Here is an 18,084-nt window from a genome sequence, read left to right as displayed (position 1 = left end):
AGCAACGGAGGCAGGGAGCAGTTTCAGTCAGGGGGGCCATGCAGTCAAGGGTGAGCTATAAACGTTAACATGAATTTGGTCTCATGTAGACCAGGCTGGTGTTGGATTCGCTATGTAGCTGAGGGTGACCTTGAGCTCCTGATTCTCCTGCCTCGACCTGAATGTATCTGCTACCGCCACCCGCTGCTTAAATATGGGGTTCTGTTTGGCACCTGAGCAATGCGTTTGGCAGTTCTACTAATATATTGGTGAACTTGGTGAGGAACTTTTCTGTCTTTGTTTTTATTTCATGTGTATGGGTACTTTGCCTGCATGTATGTCTGTGTACCTGTATGCACGGCTGATGTTGCAGAGACCAGAAGGATGCCCTGGAAATGGAGTTACAGTTCTTAGCTGCCATGTAATGGGGCTTGGAATTGAACCCAGGTCTTCTGCCAGAGCCATCTCTCCAGTCCCAGGCAAGGGATCCTTAAGCAACTGTCCTTGCCCCTCCCCCAATACTCGATTACTGTTGGTGGTGGCAGGTGGGCCATCTGTTTTAATTTATTTTAATCCTGATTGACAGTGAAGTGGCTCCCATTTGTATCCTTGGCTGTCTGCCCACTCCGTTCTTCAAGGACGACGAGATGAGAACTTGGTGACTGGAGGTCTTGCCTGCCTCTTTACAAGTGTATACTACACATGCAGAAGAAACTGCAAGTAACCAAATTGATGTCATAGAGGATTTACTGATAGATTCGCTCAGGATGCATTGTGTAGAATCTAGCCTGTGCTGCCTCCAAAACACTCCAAAGATAAGTAGTGTGTAACCAGGCTTACTAAGAAATAAGCAAAACCAACTAAGCCAGGATGTAAACGTTTACCTGGATGGACCTGTCATCAGACCCACCCACAAAGAACATGCTTTTATCAGGAAGCTCAAGGGGGCAGTGCAGGGTCACAGCTGCCACTAAGACATGGTCTACCATTAAGTTCCCTGGGTTATTAGGAAAAGCACAATTCTGCCAGGCGGGCACGATGAAGCTGGTAACAACTATTTGAAAGACAACAATGATGTACTTAATAAATAATCCTAGCCAAGTACTAGTGGTGCACACCGTTAATCCTCGCACTGGGGAGGCTAAGCCAGGTGGATCACTGAGTTCTGGGCCAGCCTGGGCTACAGAATGAGTACCAGAACAGCCAAGGCTACATATGAAAACCCAGTCTCAAGAAGACTAAAACAAAAGGAAGGAAGGAAGGAAGGAAGGAAGGAAGGAAGGAAGGAAAGAAGGAAGGAAGGAAGGGAGGGAGGGAGGGAGGCAGGGAGGGAGGGAGAGAGGGAGGAAGGAAAGAAAGAAGGAAAGAAAGAAAGAGTCCTTACAATAACTGTGCTGAATGAATCTACCATCTGCCCAAATGGTCAGAGTTAAGTTTTCCATCTCTATTTAAATTATTCAATATGTAATCTGGGTTCTGTGACTAAAAGAGATTTACAAGTGTCAAGTATGCACAATGCACAACCCTACCGTGTCTATAAGTTAATAAGACCTTCTTCTGTTTGAGTCTGGCTCTTCCTTGGGCATTGGCCACATCCAGTTTCATGTAAAAGTATGTTCTTTACAGATCTCTAAGTGTGCAGAGTGATTTCTCGCTGAGAAGGCATTACATTTCTATAACACCACTGCACCAGGGGGTGGGGGGCATCTGGGGATTGCATGTATTTATTTTTATTTATTTATTTTTTTTGAGACAGGGCTTCTCTGTGTATCCTTGACTCTCTGGAACTCACTCTGTAGACCAGGCTGGCCTTGAATTTAGAGATCTGCCTGCCTCTGCCTCCTGAGTGGGATTAAAGGTGTGTACCACTACCACCCAGCCTGGGGACTGAATTTATTACCTGCCAACTGAGCTACTGACTCTGAATTTTATTTATTTATTTATTTTTGCCCCCACAGATCAAGCCTCCAAGTAAGAGAAATTTCCAAAGTAACAGGCTAATTAGAACAACATCTGAGGCCGGGCGCGGTGGCGCACGCCTTTAATCCCAGCACTTGGGAGGCAGAGGCAGGTGGATTTATGAGTTGGAGGCCAGCCTGGTCTACAGAGTGAGTTCCAGGACAGCCAGGGCTATACAGAGAAACCCTGTCTCGAAAAAAACAAAAAACAAAAACAACAACAACAAAAAGAACAACATCTGGATAAAAACCTAGGTCTTATGCCAGGTGCCAGCTCCCACACAGGAAGCATGGTGAAACAGTGAATTCCCCAGGAACTGTATCAGGCTCGGGACAGCAAAAGCAGTAATTCATTGTATCCAGCCTAGAACAGTGGGTTTATAGAGCCAGCTCCAGCCAGACACAAAGAGTGGTCAGAGAACAAAGAAGTCAGTCTAAAGAGGGAGGATTCTGGGACTGGAACGATGTCTCAATAGTTAATAGCCCCTACTTCTCTTACAGAGTACCAGAGTTTGGTTCCCAGCCCTCACACTGGGAGCTCACAACTTAGAGCTGCCTGTAATTCCAGTTCTAAGAGAGGATGGGACACCAAGGCCTCCACAGGCACCTGCACTCAGATATTCTTCCCCTATACATACGTAATTAAAAATCTTTTTAAAACTAAGAGAACTTTTTTTTTTCTAATTTACGTCTTATGTGTCTGCCACGTGTAGAGTTATGAGATTTTGAACCACCACTGCATGGGTGCTGGGAAGTCCTTGGAAAGAACGACAAGCCGTCTTAACCTCTGAGACATCTTTCTAGCTCTAAAAGGGACATTGGTATAGGCTAACAGGATTTGGTCTTTGACATCACTACCCCATCAGCCCCCACCCCCACCCTGCCCCCTTTTTTAAAGACAAGGTTCTTCTACGCAGTCCAGAAGACATTCTCCAATGATCCTCCAGCCTCGGCCACTTAAGTTAAGCGGTGGAGTGGCTTTTGCTTGATTTATCTATAGCCAGCATCTCAAGGATCCCAGGGATGACGTTTAAGTTCTGATCATCCCCCACCCCCTCCACTCCTCAGAGTTGCAGAAACTGCTTTTTTGTGCCACAGCGCCTGCTTCATGCAGTGATGGATGGAACCCAGGGCCTCATTCCATGCCCGGCTTGCTAGGTTTTTTTTGTTTGTTTGTTTTGTTTTGTTTGTTTTTTCAAAAGGACGCCAGCAGGTAAGAACTAACTAACGGTGAATCTTCAAAGCCTCGGTGGCTTGCCCTGAATGTGAGCCCTGAGCTCCTCGCCGCAGCACACTGGGCCTGCGCACTGGCAATGTCAGGCACGCAAGCGGAAGTGACGCCACTCGCGTACACCGCGGGAACCACGCCAGACCGCAGCAGGGTCTCTGGACTCCGGGTCGCTTCCGGAGATTTTAGCTCTACGCGCTTGCGTCATCGCGTAGACTGGTAGGCCTGCGAGGCGGAGGGGTGACGGGTGCGTCGCGAATAGCAGAGAAGGGCGGGTCCAGGGAGACAAGTCGGCGTTAGCTCCGCCTCTTAAGGCGACGGTGCCCTTCACGCGGACCCAGGGAGCACATTGCAGTGCGGCTCCTTTAAACGTCTTGGTGACACGTGTGTGAGGCTCTGGAGGCCCGGATGGTGCGCATGCTGGCCCGGCCCGGATCGGACGCTGGTGCTGCGCGGGCCTTCCGCGGGTTCCCGAGAGGCCTAGGAGGTCGAGGTCGGCGCGGCGGAGCGTAGGAGCTTCCGCGGGGCTTGGGACGAGGAGGGTACGCGTTCTGCCCGCGGGTTTTGGGGACTCCAGCGAAGGCTGACAGGTGCGTGCGTAGCCGGCGAGGGCACGGGGGAACGCGGAAAGAACATCGGACGCAAGGGACGCGGATCGCGGGGAAGGACAGGGCGTGTAAGGGGCGTAGGGCAACACTGGAGAAGGTTGGGGTGCGAGGGACTTGGAGGAACAAGGGATGCTAGGGACTCCGAGGAAGGGACAGGTGATGTGAGGGGTGCCTGTAAACCCTAGAGTAGCCTGGGAATTGCATCAGTCTCTCTTCATCCCGGGGAGCTTCTGGAACGTGGGGTCGCTGGGATCCTCGGTTGTTCTCTCAGAGCGGGTTTTCCTTTGAAGGTTCCCGGAGCTGCAAATCTTAGGGTGGAGGTAGAGCTGTAGTCCATCTTATAGACTAGGGCAGGGTCAGATCCTTAACGCGGATCCACACCGAAATGTAATAGCAGGATAGCATTCTAACCAAAATGCCCATTGCTTATGGTGTGTGATTGTGTGTGCGCGCGCGAGCCTGCCTGCGTCTGTGGCGTGACCCTTGGTGATGGAGATTGTGGAATAGCATCCTAAGACAGGGAGGGATATACCTCGGCACCTTGGATGCCTGCGGATGCCAAAGAGCATGTGTTCAACTGTTCCCTGGCTCGGAATGCTCTGCGGTGGGATGCCTTGGAGGCCCCAGCTCTGTCTTCGCCAGCATGTAAGTGACCCTGAGAATCTGACTTGAGAATTTCTTGGAAAACAGCTTAAAGAGCTGAAGGAAATGCTTTGTCTAAATGACATCTGTCAGAAGGGAGGAGCCAGACTCGAGTTCAGAATTAGATATGTAAATTGGGCGCGCAGAGTACCCTAGTCCTTGAGAGACCTGGGTCGAGGAAGCATCCCGGTGGGCCTGAGAGTCACACGTGCTGCGTGTGCATGTTAGAGGGTTTGCTGGGAATTACAAGAACAGTTTTCTCCTACATCACATAGCCGTGTCTTCCAGGTAGAATGATAGACGCTTTCCTGCTATAGCTTCAAAAATGATCTTGGCTGAGGAGCCTGCCTTGATCCTAAGGCCCTTGTGGCAAATGCCTTTGGGTTTGTGTTCCCATTTGCTCATCCCTGAACCATGTTGGGCCAGGACAAAGTTCTCACCTCCCCGTGGGGAGGCATGTGTGGTTTTGAAAATGATGTTTGTGTGGTGGGGGTTTTCAGAAGCCAGGCCACCTCCCATCTGCATTCTGTTGGGGGTGGGGGCGTTGGTTAGATGGAGTTCTGAGGCATTCTGCAAGGCAACCTGGGAATGAAGAGGTGAACCAAGATTGGTCAGGCAGTTGTCTTAAGCCCTTGATGGTGGCATTGTGCTGATTGTACCATCCTTTGCATCTTGTGTGTGTTTAAATGGATGGAAAATGCTCTTAACTTTATGGCGCCAGCCGGGCGTGGTGGCGCACACCTTTAATCCCAGCACTTGGGAGGCAGAAGCAGTCAGATTTCTGAGTTCGAGGCCAGCCTGGTCTACAAAGTGAGTTCCAGGACAGCCAGGACTACTCAGAGAAACCCTGTCTCGAAAAACCAAAAAAGGAAAAAAAGCCCCTTTATGGGGCCAAGTTGACCGTGGTGGGAATTGAAGAAAACGATTATAGTTAGAAAATTAGGATTTCACATATTTAAAAAAAAAAAAAAAAAACACCTTCCTGGTTAATGAAAGGGGAAAAAAAGTTTGAGGTTTTTAGCTATTCTTCTCAACTTGTAACTTTGGACATGTTATTCAGACTGAAGTTGCCCTGTGTGTGTGTGTGTGTGTGTGTATGTAGTGTGAGGGTTGTGATGTAGAACAGAGGGTGGTGTGTTCATGTCATAACTACAGTGATCTGTTAGCACTGTGTCCTCTGGACTCACTGTGAATTTAGCATGGAGAGGGATTTTTTTGTTTTTAAAGACAAAGTCTCACTACAGAGCCCAGGCTGGCCTTGAATGCTTGGTCCTCCTGTCTCAGCTTCTTGAATGTTGGGATTAGAGGAAAGCATCTCTGTGCCTTGTTACCTTTAACCTTGATGATAACCGTTTTTTCCTGGTACAAGGTCACAGTTCACACAAGAAAGCCACTAAAGAGACAGCAGGAGAAGCCACTCACGGGTGACAGTCTCGTTCTTCACCCTCCAGGTGCTGGCCTGTTCTGGACTCTACACTTGGCAGTGTTGGTGACTGAGCAGGCTGAAGTCCAGGGGAACGCCTTCCGGGTCAGTTCCGTCCCTCCCTTGAGAACCCGGTTCCCTTACCTGCTGCAGAGAGAAGCAGCAGCCAGGCACGGGCACCCCAGGTAAGCCCGGAGGTATCCTTGTCTCTTTATTTCTTCCAGGGACCAGAATCTGGCAATGACTGTTCTGTGAGTAAAAGTCTTGATAAGTCCCCACCACAGAAGACTTTGCCATTCTTGTGTCAGGGGACTGGTGCTTAATTTCTTTGTTTTTGTTTATTTTGGGGTAAAGAAACCTCAGCTACCTGTGTACCTGATTCTTGGGTAGTCAGGGTTGTGGATATCATTTGTCTGATGTAAGCCAGCAGTTTCAGGAAATGTATTTTTCTAACTGTGACTCAAACAGCTAACGGTAGCCAGATGGGTTGAGAGTTAGGAAGTAGACAGGATGGGGGTGCAGGTGTGGCTGTTAAGTGATGAGGCAGCTTCTCTCTGTTACAGTTTCTGTGCTCTTGTCCTGGTAAACTGTGCTTCTGTTAGGGCCTGCTGTGCAGCAGGCATCCTGGCTGACGGATCAATCGCTATAGCCACCTTCCCAGCTATGTCCCTGAAGCTGTAGCTTAAGGGGGCGGGGACACACAGGCCTACAACTCTTGAAGCCTAAGTCCCTGCCGCCCACTTAGCTTTTCTTCTCGACATCTTCACTCAAGTTGAAAGAGAGACTGACTGTCTGGGTGCGTGTCTATCTAGATCTGGGTCTGTGTGTGCTATGTGTGGTTTTTGTGTATGTTTGATTGAGTTGTGGTTATACTCTGTAGCCCAGGCTGGCCTGGAATTTGCGGCAGTCCTCCTGCCTCAGCCTCTCAGGTGCCAGGGAGTAAGGCAGCGTTGAGTAGCCATGCTCACAGCTGAGAGAGACAGTCTCTATATTCACTGCCTCAAAGAAACAGTGGCCAAGTGCAAGGTCAATGTTCACAGCAGCTACGTGAGAAAAAAATGAAAGGGTGAAATTGATTTTTACATTTTATTTGAACCAATATAGGTAAGATATTGTCATCTCCATGCGTGCCATTCGAGAAGCTGGGATGCTTCGTGTTGTGTTAAATAAAGCATGGAAACACTGTGGAAACACTAGAAGAGGGCATTGGGTCCCCTGCAGTAGTGAGTGTGGCCCCTGAGCTCTCTAAAAGCACAGAGAGGCCTGTATCGACACGTTTGGCCATCTGGCTTACAAGCTGATTCATTTGCACACTGGTGTGTGAGTGTGGGTGTGTGTGTGTGTGTGTACACATGTACGAGTGAACCCTGGCTGGCCTGGAACTGTAAGGCAGGCTGGTGTCCCCATCACGAACACCCACTTAGAACTGCCTCCCAAGTTTGGGATTAAAGGTGTGTGGACTCCTAGCTAAGGTTTCTTTCTTTTAAGTTTAATTTTTAATTCTGCATGTGTGTGTGTTTATGGATACGTGCGTGCAGGTGCCCGTGAATTCTAGAAGAGGGCGTTGGGTCCCCTTCAGCCTGCTATGAGTGGCTGTCAGCTGCGTGACTACACTCTGAAAGAGCAATGTGTGCTCAGAGCTGTCTCCACTGCCCCTCCCCCAATTCGGTTTTCACATTTATTGTGTAACCGGAGTGTGTGAGAATTGGAAGTCACTCCAGTCACCACACGCAGAGTTGCTTGCTGTGCCTTTAGCTGCCCCTGTGCACTTGGGGTCCTGATGGCTGCTGTGTGAGCAAGCAGAGGTCATGTGCTTGTTCCAGGAGGTAGCTGGTCACAGGTCTGGGGTCCTTCCCACCCACCCCCGCAGGAATGCGCCATGCCGATAGTCGATAAGCTGAAGGAGGCTCTCAAGCCTGGCCGCAAGGACTCTGCCGAGGATGGGGACCTGGGCAGGCTGCTGGCAGCCTCAGCTAAGAAGGTGCTTCTGCAGAGGATTGAGTTCGAGCCGGCCAGCAAGAGCTTCTCCTACCAGCTGGAGGCCTTGAAGAGCAAATATGTGCTGTTGAACGCCAGGGCTGAGGGAGCCAGTCGCCACAGGAGCGGAGATGAACTCCAGGCCAGGAAACCAGGTACTGGGGGGCTGTGTTGACCAAGGGTATAGCCCTTGTTGGCAGCTGGGGTGGTTTGGGGTTCCCAGGGGTCAGTGGGCTACAGTAGTAGATGTCATGATGCAGAGCGAGTAGGGAGGATGGCTGTGGATTTGGACGTTCCTTGTACCTGACCCCCCCCCCCCCATGTTTAATGAAGTCAGAAAGTAGGTCCTGGGGTCTGGGAAATGGCTTAATGGAGAAAGCATTAGTTGTGTGAGCCTGGTCACCCAGAGTCTACAGCCTGAACCCAACATCAGATCTGGGTGCTGCTGCAGTACCTCTGTAACCTCAACACCTACAGTGAGATGGGAAGAGGAGACAGACAGGAGGACCCCAGGATGCTCCCGGGCAAGCACCAGATAGGATTGGAGACTCTGCCTCAGAGTGGAGGGAATGAACTCTAGGACTTGCCCTCTCACCCCAGCCTCACACATGGGCCTTCCACTCCCGTTACACTCACATAACTGTTTAGGGTTGAAAAGAAAGTGGAGTTGAAAATACAGAGGTCAGACAGGTCCCCGGCACACAGTGCGGTGCAGGGCGCTCGCCTGCCGCCGGGACTCATCCGCAGGGGGTCTTGAGCTCTGCACTGAGCAGGCACCAGGTCCTGGGATAGCCTGCTCTCCTCGAGCTCCCTCAGCTCTTTCTCTTCCAGGCATCGAGCGTGTATCTGGAAGTGGAGGCGACGGAGTCCCTGCCCCGCAGAAAGTGCTCTTCCCTGTGGAGCGTCTGTCCCTCCGGTGGGAGCGCGTTTTCCGAGTTGGCGCAGGGCTGCACAACCTGGGAAACACCTGCTTCCTCAACTCCACCATCCAGTGCTTGACCTACACACCACCTCTGGCCAACTACTTGCTCTCCAAGGAGCACGCACGGAGCTGTGAGTGGGGCTTACTGTGGGGGCTGGGCTTTGCTGTGAGTCAGCTGAACTCGTTAACACTGGCTAGATAAGCCCCTGTGCAAGAGGGGCCGGCATTCTGTTCGAGTGATGTTCAGGGGGATTTTGCCTGCTATAGTATGGGCAGGCCATTGATGGGTCTCACTCAGGTAGGGTCATGTTCTCTAGAGAGGTAAAAGGTCACCTCTACACTGTGTCTGTTCAACTGTCTTACGTGTTTGCTGGACCAGTATGCTTTATCTATATCCCAAGACAGGCCCCAGAGTAGAACTGGGTGAAGTAGCTGGAGCCTGGGGTAGCAGTTTACAACATTTGTTGCTCTGGCTGAAGACCTAGATTTGATTCTTGGCATTTACGTGGCAGCTCACAAGATCCTTTCTCTGGGACCTGACACCCTCTTTGACCACCGGACATGCATGTGATAAACATATATACATGAAGACAAAATACTCTGGTTTTTTTTTTCTTTTTTGGTTTTTCGAGACAGGGTTTCTTTGTCCAGACTGTCCTGGAGCTCACTCTGTAGACCAGGCTGGCCTCAAACTCAGAAATCTGCCTGCCTCTGCCTCCCAAGTGCTGGGATTAAAGGCATGTGCCACCAACGTCCAGCTAGGATAAAGTTTAAAAAGCCCCCAAAGCTGCCTAAGAGCATGTGCTATTCTTCCAGAGGCTCTGAGTTCAGTTCCCGGTACCCACACCAGGTGGCTCACAACAACCTACAGCTCCAGCTTCAGAGCCTGGCATCCTTTCCTGACCTCTGTGGGCATCTGTACCCATGGCACATACCCACCCACAGACATAAACATACACACAACACACATACACATAATTAAAATAAGAAGCTGGCAAGACACCTCAGTGGTTAAGAGCACAGGCTGCTCTTTCAAAGGACCAGAGTTCCATTCCCAGCATCCACAGGATGGCTCACAACTGTCTAACTCCAGTTCCAGAGCATGACACCCCCTTTAGATACTGTACACACTTAGTCACAGACATGCATGTAGGCAAAACACCTATACCCCAAAAAATAAAAAAAAGTAATAAATGTTTAAATTGAGTTAAATAAAATGTAATATCAAAAACTAAGTAAATTAGAAGGTGTGACTATGGAAATGTAATTGAGGAAAATACGTAATAAAAAATATTAAAAATTAAAAAATAAATAAATACTGTAACCAAATAAAACTATATAAAGAGGGAAAAAAAAAAAAAGAAGGTGTGACTAATCTTAGCTAATAATGAATGTAAGCCAGGGCCTGGGAGGCAGTGCAGTCAGGAGTGTACTTGTAATGCATTGCTAGGGAGGCACATATCCTGGGGGCTCAGGCCCGTAAGAGCCTGTGTCAAAACACAGGTTGGATAACAGGATCAACAGCTGAAGTTGACGTCTGGCCTTCACCTTCATTGCCATGTGTACCACACACAACAAAGTCAGGCCGTGGGTAAAAACCCTTTGGGACAGCTAACAGCACACACTGGGATGATCTTGTCAAAAGACAGTTGTAAACCAGAGCTAGCCCATGCTTTACCCTCAGCAACTCTTCTAGTGAGCAGAGAAAGAACACTGACTCGCTTATGCTGTGGGGGTTTTTTTCAATCTGGAGGGCAACGTAAGAAAAAAATCTTTATTCCCACCTTACTGATGAGCTTGTCTGAGTTCATTACCAAGCATCTTGGGCAGCTGTAGAAATCATCTGGAGAAACTCAGGTTCATCCTGAGCGAGCGCGCAGGCCTTCTGTGAACGAGAGAGCCTCCCACAGTTGCTATGGGCTCAGCCGCTGAGAGGGCCTCCCGCCTGTCCGTGTCCCAGTTCTGCTGCCAAACAGCTGTGATTTTAGAATGCTCTATGACTTTCTTCTGCCTCCTGTCCCTGCTATGCAGAATAGTACTGCCTTGCATACAGAATCATAAGGATGAAATGAATTCCCTGAAGGGCCTCCTGTTGTATCACGTGACACAGGACATGCTGTCAGAAGTTGCTCGTTTTCCTGTGGATGGTCAGGTGATTAGCTGTAGTTAGTTACCACACATGTGGCATGAAAGAGCCTGGGAAACAGGGGCATTGACATTAATTACACTTTGTGTTAGTGAGGGGCTCATCCTTCTCATAGTACACAGCAGGACTGGACCAAGGTTCTAGACCACGACCTTGTACGTATGTACTGTGAGGTACAGAGGAGCATGGGTGACAGCCTCACCACCTCTGTAAGACGGTGCTAGGAAAGGAGACAACATTCTTGTAGCTTAGACAGCCATACCATGCACGCCTTTAATGCAGCTCTCAGGAGCTGTACTCGTTATGTACATGTAAAATAAATAAATTGAATATGAAATAAATTGAAAATGAAAGCGAGCAAGCAGTGTTCCTGTGTGAGCCACTAAACCCACATACATGTACATAAGGTTTTTTTAAAGTAAACATTTTTGTCCAGCAAAACAAAGCAACCGAAAGCCCACCCCTAGCTGGAACTGAGGCTCATGAAGATGGTTCAGTGGCTAGAGCATGGCCTGCTCTTGCAGAGGACCTGAGAGTTCCTAGCATCCGTGGTGGCAATAACCATCCACAGCTCCAGGTTCAGGGACCTGACACCCTCCTTTGACATCCCGAGGGTAGAGGCTCACAGCCATCCACAGCTCCAGGTTCAGGGATCTGACACCCTCCTTTGACATCCGAGGGTAGAGGCTCACAGCCATCCGCAGCTCCAGGTTCAGGGATCTGACACCCTCCTTTGACATCCGAGGGTAGAGGCTCACAGCCATCTGCAGCTCCAGGTTCAGGGACCTGACACCCTCCTTTGACATCCCGAGGGTAGAGGCTCACAGCTATCCACAGCTCCAGGTTCAGGGACCTGACACCCTCCTTTGACATCCGAGGGTAGAGGCTCACAGCCATCCGCAGCTCCAGGGACCTGATAGTCCTCCCCTACATCCCAGGGCAGCAGGCGGACACCCATGGTGCACAAATATATGTGTAGGTCAGATACCCGTTACACATAAATGTAAGTAAATCTTCAAAAAATCAAACAGTACACATATGTGTAGGTCAGCTTCTGAGTGAATCTTATTAACATAATGTCCAGAGGACAAGAAAGTCCCAGAGAAAACACACAAAGGCCGTCTGTGTGCTCACACGCATGAGCAGAGGAAGAGATGTACACTGAAGGTCTGTCACTCTCCACCTTCTGTTTTGAGGCAAGGCAATCTCACTGGATAGGAAGACTGGGTAGCAAGCTCTCAGGGTCAGTCTGCCTGTCTCTGCCGACCCTCAATGCTGGGCTCGCAGGCACGGACGATAGAACGAGCTGAGTGTTGGGGATTTGGAGTCAGGCCTACCCTCTGAGCATCACCTCAGCCCACAGATAGTGGCACTTTAAGGAGGAAAGTGACAGTCACAGGGTGGAAAGGAGGTGGTTTAACTCTTAGGAATCAGGAGATCAGGCTGGATCCAGAGGCAAGTGGATGGGAGACAGGAGCAATGTTAGCAGAAAGCCTGGGGTGTATGACAAGTTCAGGACTATTCTGTTCTTAGAAGAGTGAACGTAGCTAGCATAGCATCCCTCCCTGTCCAGCAAATGTGCGGGCCTAGGCTTCAATCCCTAGCTGCTGACAATAGCCATAATTGAGAAAGGTGGGAGGTACTGTAAGAGTTGTCAAGCTATCGGCTTGCCCTCATGGTCATAAGACCCCCTACCCAAGCCCAGGAGTGGCTCTGCTCTCCCAAGCCCAGGAGTGGGCTCAGCTCTTCTGCTGTACATTCTTTCCCTGTAGAGCCCAATTCCAGTTTTTATTGTTCCATGGGGGTCTTGTCTTTTGGGGGGGGGCAGGAGGTTCTCTGTTTAGCCCTGGCTGTTCTGGAACTCAGAGATCCGCCTGCCTCTGCCTCCTAAGAGCTGGGATTAAAGGTGTGGCCACCATCACCCAGCCTCCACGGCAATCTTTTTGAGCCATTTGTCAACTTTGTGGATTGATTTAGTTAAATAATGTTATCTGCAGTGTGTGTTGGCAGTTGTGGAGTGACAGCTATGGTCTGTGTCTCCTGCATGTCCTGTGAGCATCCCCTGCCCATCCGGGAGCAGCCAGTGTTTCTGGAGTGTTAACACACTGCTCTCAGCCATGGAGGGGAGAAGTCATCGGGTGGGGTTGGACTCTATGTGACTGCATTGGCTGGAAACTTCATATCCAGGGTCTGTCTTCTTAGGGATCAAAGGCACCTGGCAGCTAGCCTGTGCCGGGTAACCAGGGCTCAGAGTCGTGTTTTAACACAGAGTTAACAGATTCCTCTGGTCCAGGAATTTCTTCTATGTGCATCCCTTAGTGCACAGGAGACAGGAAACAGGGTTGCTCGTTGCAGTGGTAGGAGTGAAAGGGTGGAGTGTGTTAGGGTGGGTACTATAAGCAGACCTGTCCGCCCAGCTGTAGGGCTAGGGAAAGAGCTGTGTGGGCAGTGTGGACATTAGGAAAGCAAATTGCAAGTGTGTGATGTAGCCAGCGTGCCTTGGTGAGCCTGCTAATCCCCGGCTGTGATGACACTGTTTGTGTGTTACAGTGAGTATTCAGATGGGACCAGTCATGCCCAATTCACTGTCCCACGTGAAGGATTGTGGGATGTATGACTGTAATACCAGTATGTCACTTAACAGATTGCCCAAAGCCAGCCTGGTAGAGCAGGGTGGGGGTTGTCTTTCTACATCTCTGCATTTAAAATAGCCACAATTTTAAAGGCAGGAATGTACCTCATTCTAGTGTAACATCTATTGAGAAACCAGTCCATTCATACAAAACAGGAGGCAGGCCACCTGGCTCATGGCTTGCTAGTCAGTAGCTTCTGTTGAACCTCTCTAAGCTGTCACACATGGTCTGTGTGTGACACCCAGGCACCTGACTCCTGGTCCCCTGTAGCCTGGGCCACTTAACTCTGTCTAGGAGCCAGGTTGAAAGGAAGGGCTCTAGAAAATCTTCCCTGCACTGGGGGTCAGGGGGTGTCACTGTGAATTCTCTGGAAATCACTTGCCCTGAAGTCGCTTCTTACCCACTATAGGTCACCAAGGAAGCTTCTGCATGCTGTGTCTCATGCAGAACCACATGGTCCAGGCCTTTGCCAACAGCGGCAATGCTATCAAGCCTGTCTCCTTCATCAGAGACCTGAAAAGTAAGAATGGAGTGTTGGGCGAGTGTCTGCCACGGGCTAGCTCTGTGATTGGAGGAAAGAGGACAAAAAAAAAAGCCATGAAGGAAGGAAGGCTCAGGACTCCTCATGTGTGGAAGGTCCCATACAGCAGTGCTGACCCAAGGCATGGGAGTCAGTGTAGACACGCTGGCTCGGTGTTACTGAAGGGAGGCCCTCTGCTGGCACCACGTGGAGGAATAGCTAGGTCTTAGCCAGGTGGAGGGCCGTGCTTGAAATGGAGGCGGGGCGGGTGAGCATGAGAGCTGGGCGGGCTGGAGGGGCAGGTGGGGGTGCGTGTGGTGAAGGGCATCAGAGCAGCCAGCTGCTGTGTACTATGAGGATGCTCTGCCTTCCAGTCAGTCGGCAGAAAGGTTGTGGGCTCGGCATAAGCTGTAGCACTGTGGCATGATGTGTTGGCTCTTGGAGAAGTGGCTTCCCAAAGTCACCTCCCACAGTCAACCCCCTCCTGCGTCCCTTTCTGCCTGCAGAGATTGCCCGGCACTTCCGGTTCGGGAACCAAGAGGATGCACACGAATTCCTGCGGTACACCATTGATGCGATGCAGAAGGCCTGCTTGAATGGCTACGCTAAGTACGTGCCTCACCTCCCCACATGTCCTCGGCTGAGGACACCTTTGTGTTGGGCAGCATGACGTTCTTGTCAACACAGGGGGCTTCCCTCTAGGCTGTCCTCTGAGGAGGAGGTGGTGTTGACTCCCAGGCACCTGACTCCTGGTGCCCTGTAGTGTGGGCCACTTAGCTGTGACCAGATGCCAGGCTGAGGAGCAGGCTGTCTGTGGCTGTGAACTCGTCTAGTCTCTAAATCGTCTAGTCTCGTTACTTTGAAATAGAGAAGGCAGGTCGGGGCTCATACTCCTGGGGAACAGCGTATGAGAGGTTATAACTGGACATCTTCTGTTTGATGTGTGAGATGTCATAATTGACGTCTTCTGTTTGATGCTGCGTTGTTTTCTCCTGTTGTTTTTTGCTGTGTGGCCTTAGCTGGCCTCGGGCTCCTTGCACAGATGGCTGTTTCTGGAGGGCTACATGTGACTGCCTGAGGTTTTAGGTTTGGGGAGGTATCCTAAATGTTCCCTTTTCCCTCCCACACCTAGTGTCAACATGCCTGTCTGTCTGTCCCTTTGCCTTCTTCCCGTGTTTCTGGAGTCTACCCTAGCTGCCCAAGCCTCTGCGTAGCTGTGTGGGCTCTGACTGCTCCTGGCTTTCCGTGTATTCAGGGCTGTGTCCCTGCAGGTTTGGGAGCTGAATTGTCCTTTCTTCTGATTAATAGTGTGGCTGATTTTATCTTTATTGCCTATCATCGCACAACAAAATTGCGTCTCTTGGTGGTAAGCCCCAGTACCATCATCCGTTCAGAGGGCGGTGAACAGTGCAGCACAGGGTCCGCTGTGTGATGGCGGCCACTGGAGATGGCCATGGGAGGTCTCCACATTAGTACCACTCAGGGGCCTTGAAGCAGCTGGGAGCTGGCTGTATCATTCCATTGCTGTAGGTCTCCTAGTGAACACCAGTGCTATCATAACTAGTCCCAGAGGGTGAGTGGGGTGGAGTCAGTCACATAGAGTGCTCAGCAGGTACTGCTCAGCAGGAGGCAAGAAAGTAGGTAGGCAGCACTGCCCAGGTGCCTTGTTAGTGGGGTCAGGGAAGAGGGCAGGGTGGCCCTCCTCCATCTGAGGCCCAGGTGACCTGTACCTTCTTGTCTGTCTAAGTTAGGGTTTCACTGCTGTGAACAGACACTGGGTCCAAGGCAGCTCTTACAAAGGACAGCGTTTAACTGGGGCTAACTTACAGGTTCTGATCACTATGGTGGGAAGCATGGTAGCATCAAGGAAGGCGTGACACTGGAGGAGCTGAGAGGTCTACAGCCTGATTCAAAAAATAAAAGCCAGGAGCAGACTGTCTCCAGGCAGCTAGGAGGAGGGTCTCACAGTGACACACTCCTCCAACTCCGACAAAGTCACACCTCCTAATAGTGCCACTCCCTGGGCCAAGCATATTCAAACCACCACGGTGTGATAGCCTGTCAGGTAGTAGTGCTGAACCTGCATGCCCAGTGGAAGGCGTGGAGAGAAAGGGTCAGTGCCATTGGCCACGGGGGCTAGACCTGCCTCCCCAGTCAAGGCTCGAGTCCTTGGGTGCTTGCTCCTGGATGGAGATGCTGGGGCATTCTGTGGTGTGTCGGTGTAGTTGCCTGAGATGTTGTGGGGGTGGGGCCCAGGCAGGTAGAGGTTCTGTAAGGAGCTCAGGAGCACTGCTGGGGGCTTAGGTGGAGAAGGCTGTCCCATTGTCAGCTCCTAGGTGGTGACTGGGGGTGGAATGCTGGGTGTGAGTAGCTGTCCTGTGCTGGGCCATCCTCTTCACAGCCGTGGCTTCCTTTTAGGTTGGATCGGCAGACACAGGCTACTACCCTGGTGCATCAGATCTTTGGAGGCTACCTCAGGTCCCGAGGTAAGCAGGAGGTGTGCTCTCCACTTAAGCAGATCTGCACACATTCCCAGACTGTGAGAACTTGACCACATGGTGGTGACTGAGGCTCCCAGGCTTTGTCTTTCTGCCTGGCTGCCCTTGTCCACTATCGGAGTATCCCCTGAGGGAGCCGGAGAAGCATGGTATATGATGATGGGGCCCATCCTTAGAGCTGCGTGGTCCTCGGGGTGAGGCCTGTGTGACGCTGTGAGGGCTTGCCCACTGGCCTGTGGCAGTGGCCAGTCAGGCAGACCAGGCCTGATGACAGAACCTGGCATCACCTGTATCTCTGTCTCCAGTTGGTGGGTCAGTCACCTTTTGGGTGAGCTGAGTTAAATGCTCTAGACCTGTGGTTCTGAGTTCTGGACCTGGGTGGTACCCCCGTGTGTCACAGCTGCCCTGTGCCTCTGTTCTGTTGCAGTGAAGTGCTCTGTGTGCAAGAGTGTCTCAGACACATACGATCCCTACTTGGACATAGCACTGGAGATCCGGGTACGCTTGAGCAGTGATCTGTGTTCCTGGGGGTGTGGGGGGGGCCTCAGCAGTGGGAAAGGTGTGAGTCAGAATAGACATGGAAGAGCAGCTTGGCTCTCCTGCAGCCTCTGCATGCTGCACAAGGCGGACAGGCCAACATTTGCATCTGTCTGCAGTTCTCCTATGCAAATTCCTGTCAGTTAAATAGAGTAAAGCTAAGTTTCCAGGTCTGGGGAAAGCGTTTGGAACAGGCACCCATTAGTCTCCTTTGCTGTCAGCCTGCCCTTGCCTTTGCTAACCCAGCTGCAGTCACAGTGAGAGTGCCTGCCTCACGTGGCTGTCACCTGTCACCTCTGGAGAAGGGCACTGTCTGCTCCGTGCTCCTCTGCTCGGGATGGGGTGCAGTAGCAGGCCGGGTTTTAAGCAAGTCAGGTTTTCTCGGTTGCTGCCTCAGCCTCGGGACTTCTTGAGTCAGGGTTTTTCTTCGGCTGCTCACTCTGCTCCATTTTGTCCTCCTCAGCAAGCTGCAAATATTGTGCGCGCTCTGGAACTTTTTGTGAAATCAGATGTCCTGAGTGGAGAGAACGCCTATATGTGTGCTAAGTAAGTGTCCTCTGTAAGGATGTGACCATCCAGAGTCTATGTGTGCTGTAAGTGTCCTTTACAAGGAGGTAACCATCCAGAGTATATGTGTGCTATAAATGAGTGTCCTTTGGAGTAAGGACGTGACCGTCCCAAGCACCATTATAGCTGCCTGGCCCTCCCTCAGGGATGCCCCCTGCTCACATTTCCTGCGTGGCAAGCTAGGGCTGAGTGAGGCCTGGAGCACCTGTCCTTGTCGAAGGCTATGCATAAGGAGCAGGGTGTTGTTTTCCTTGTTGTCTGTGGTGGAAACTGAGTCAGAGAGACACAAAGGGTCTGACGCATAGACCCGCCAGCAGCTTCTGACTCCCATGACTCAGGTCATCTTTCTAATGAGCACCAACAGCCATCCTTACAGGGCTCGCTTGTCCTGGCCTGTGCTGCCATGGAACTCACTTGATAGCTGCAGCACCAAGCACACTTGCCCT

The 18,084-nt window shown here is 50.9% G+C and overlaps 1 protein-coding gene across 1 annotated transcript in view; it reads left to right on the top strand.

Moving 5' to 3' along the window:
• The first annotated feature begins 3,485 nt into the window (after positions 1-3,485).
• Usp36 (ubiquitin specific peptidase 36) overlaps positions 3,486-18,084 on the top strand; it is a 31,028-nt gene continuing 16,429 nt past the window's right edge. Inside the window, exons 1-9 of the mRNA XM_021177341.1 lie at positions 3,486-3,755; positions 5,867-6,023; positions 7,709-7,970; positions 8,647-8,868; positions 13,926-14,036; positions 14,543-14,645; positions 16,455-16,522; positions 16,962-17,032; positions 17,535-17,617. Of these exons, the coding sequence (XP_021033000.1) occupies positions 7,718-7,970; positions 8,647-8,868; positions 13,926-14,036; positions 14,543-14,645; positions 16,455-16,522; positions 16,962-17,032; positions 17,535-17,617 (911 nt within the window). The 5' untranslated portion in view covers positions 3,486-3,755; positions 5,867-6,023; positions 7,709-7,717. The remainder of the gene's footprint in view (positions 3,756-5,866; positions 6,024-7,708; positions 7,971-8,646; positions 8,869-13,925; positions 14,037-14,542; positions 14,646-16,454; positions 16,523-16,961; positions 17,033-17,534; positions 17,618-18,084) is intronic.

The sequence above is a fragment of the Mus caroli genome, chromosome 11 (genome assembly GCF_900094665.2).
Source record: "Mus caroli chromosome 11, CAROLI_EIJ_v1.1, whole genome shotgun sequence".
Taxonomy (NCBI): Eukaryota; Metazoa; Chordata; class Mammalia; order Rodentia; family Muridae; genus Mus; species Mus caroli.
The sequence above is the reverse complement of the archived record's forward strand: the minus strand, read 5'-3'. Positions and strand labels throughout refer to the sequence as shown.